The sequence below is a fragment of the Plasmodium reichenowi genome, assembly GCF_001601855.1.
Source record: "Plasmodium reichenowi strain SY57 chromosome Unknown, whole genome shotgun sequence".
In the NCBI taxonomy this organism is placed as follows: Eukaryota; Apicomplexa; class Aconoidasida; order Haemosporida; family Plasmodiidae; genus Plasmodium; species Plasmodium reichenowi.
In genome coordinates, this window is record NW_017962406.1 from 1 (window position 1) to 595 (window position 595).

General features: G+C 17.6%; 1 protein-coding gene across 1 annotated transcript; it reads left to right on the forward strand.

The window, feature by feature from the left end:
- On the forward strand, window positions 1–595 carry PRSY57_0020100E (reticulocyte binding protein 2b; the record flags this gene model as incomplete). The annotated part of the gene is made up of 1 exon (XM_020114275.1): window positions 1–595. A coding segment is annotated over one exon (595 nt), but the record flags the coding sequence as incomplete, so codon positions are not given.

Below are 595 nucleotides of genomic sequence, written 5' to 3' on the forward strand. Positions count from 1 at the left end.
AGATCTATGTTTTATAATCAATATATAAATGATTATAATATAAATGAAAATTTTGAAAAATATCAAAATATATTGAATGAAATATATAATGGATTTAATGAATCATATAATATTATTAATACTAAAATGAGTGAAATTATAAATGATAATTTAGATTATAATGAAGTAAAAGCAATTAAAGAAGTAGCACAAATTGAATATGATAAACTTAATAAAAAAGTTGATGATTTAAAAAAGTATTTTAATAATATTAAAGAACAAGAAATGCATCGATTAATTGATTATATAAAAGAAAAAATATTTAAATTATATATAAAATGTTCAGAACAACGAAATATAATAGAAGATTCTTATAATTATATTACAGTTAAAAAACAGTACATTAGAAATACTGAAGATGTGAAATTTTTATTAGATTCATTGAACACAATAGAGAAAAAAAATAAATCAGTAGAAAATCTAGAAATTTGTGCTAATAAAGAAGATATAAAAAATTTATTTAAACATGTTATAAAGTTGGCAAATTTTTCAGGTATTATTATAATTTCTGATACAAAAACAGAAATAACTCCAGAAAATCCTTTAGAAGATAATG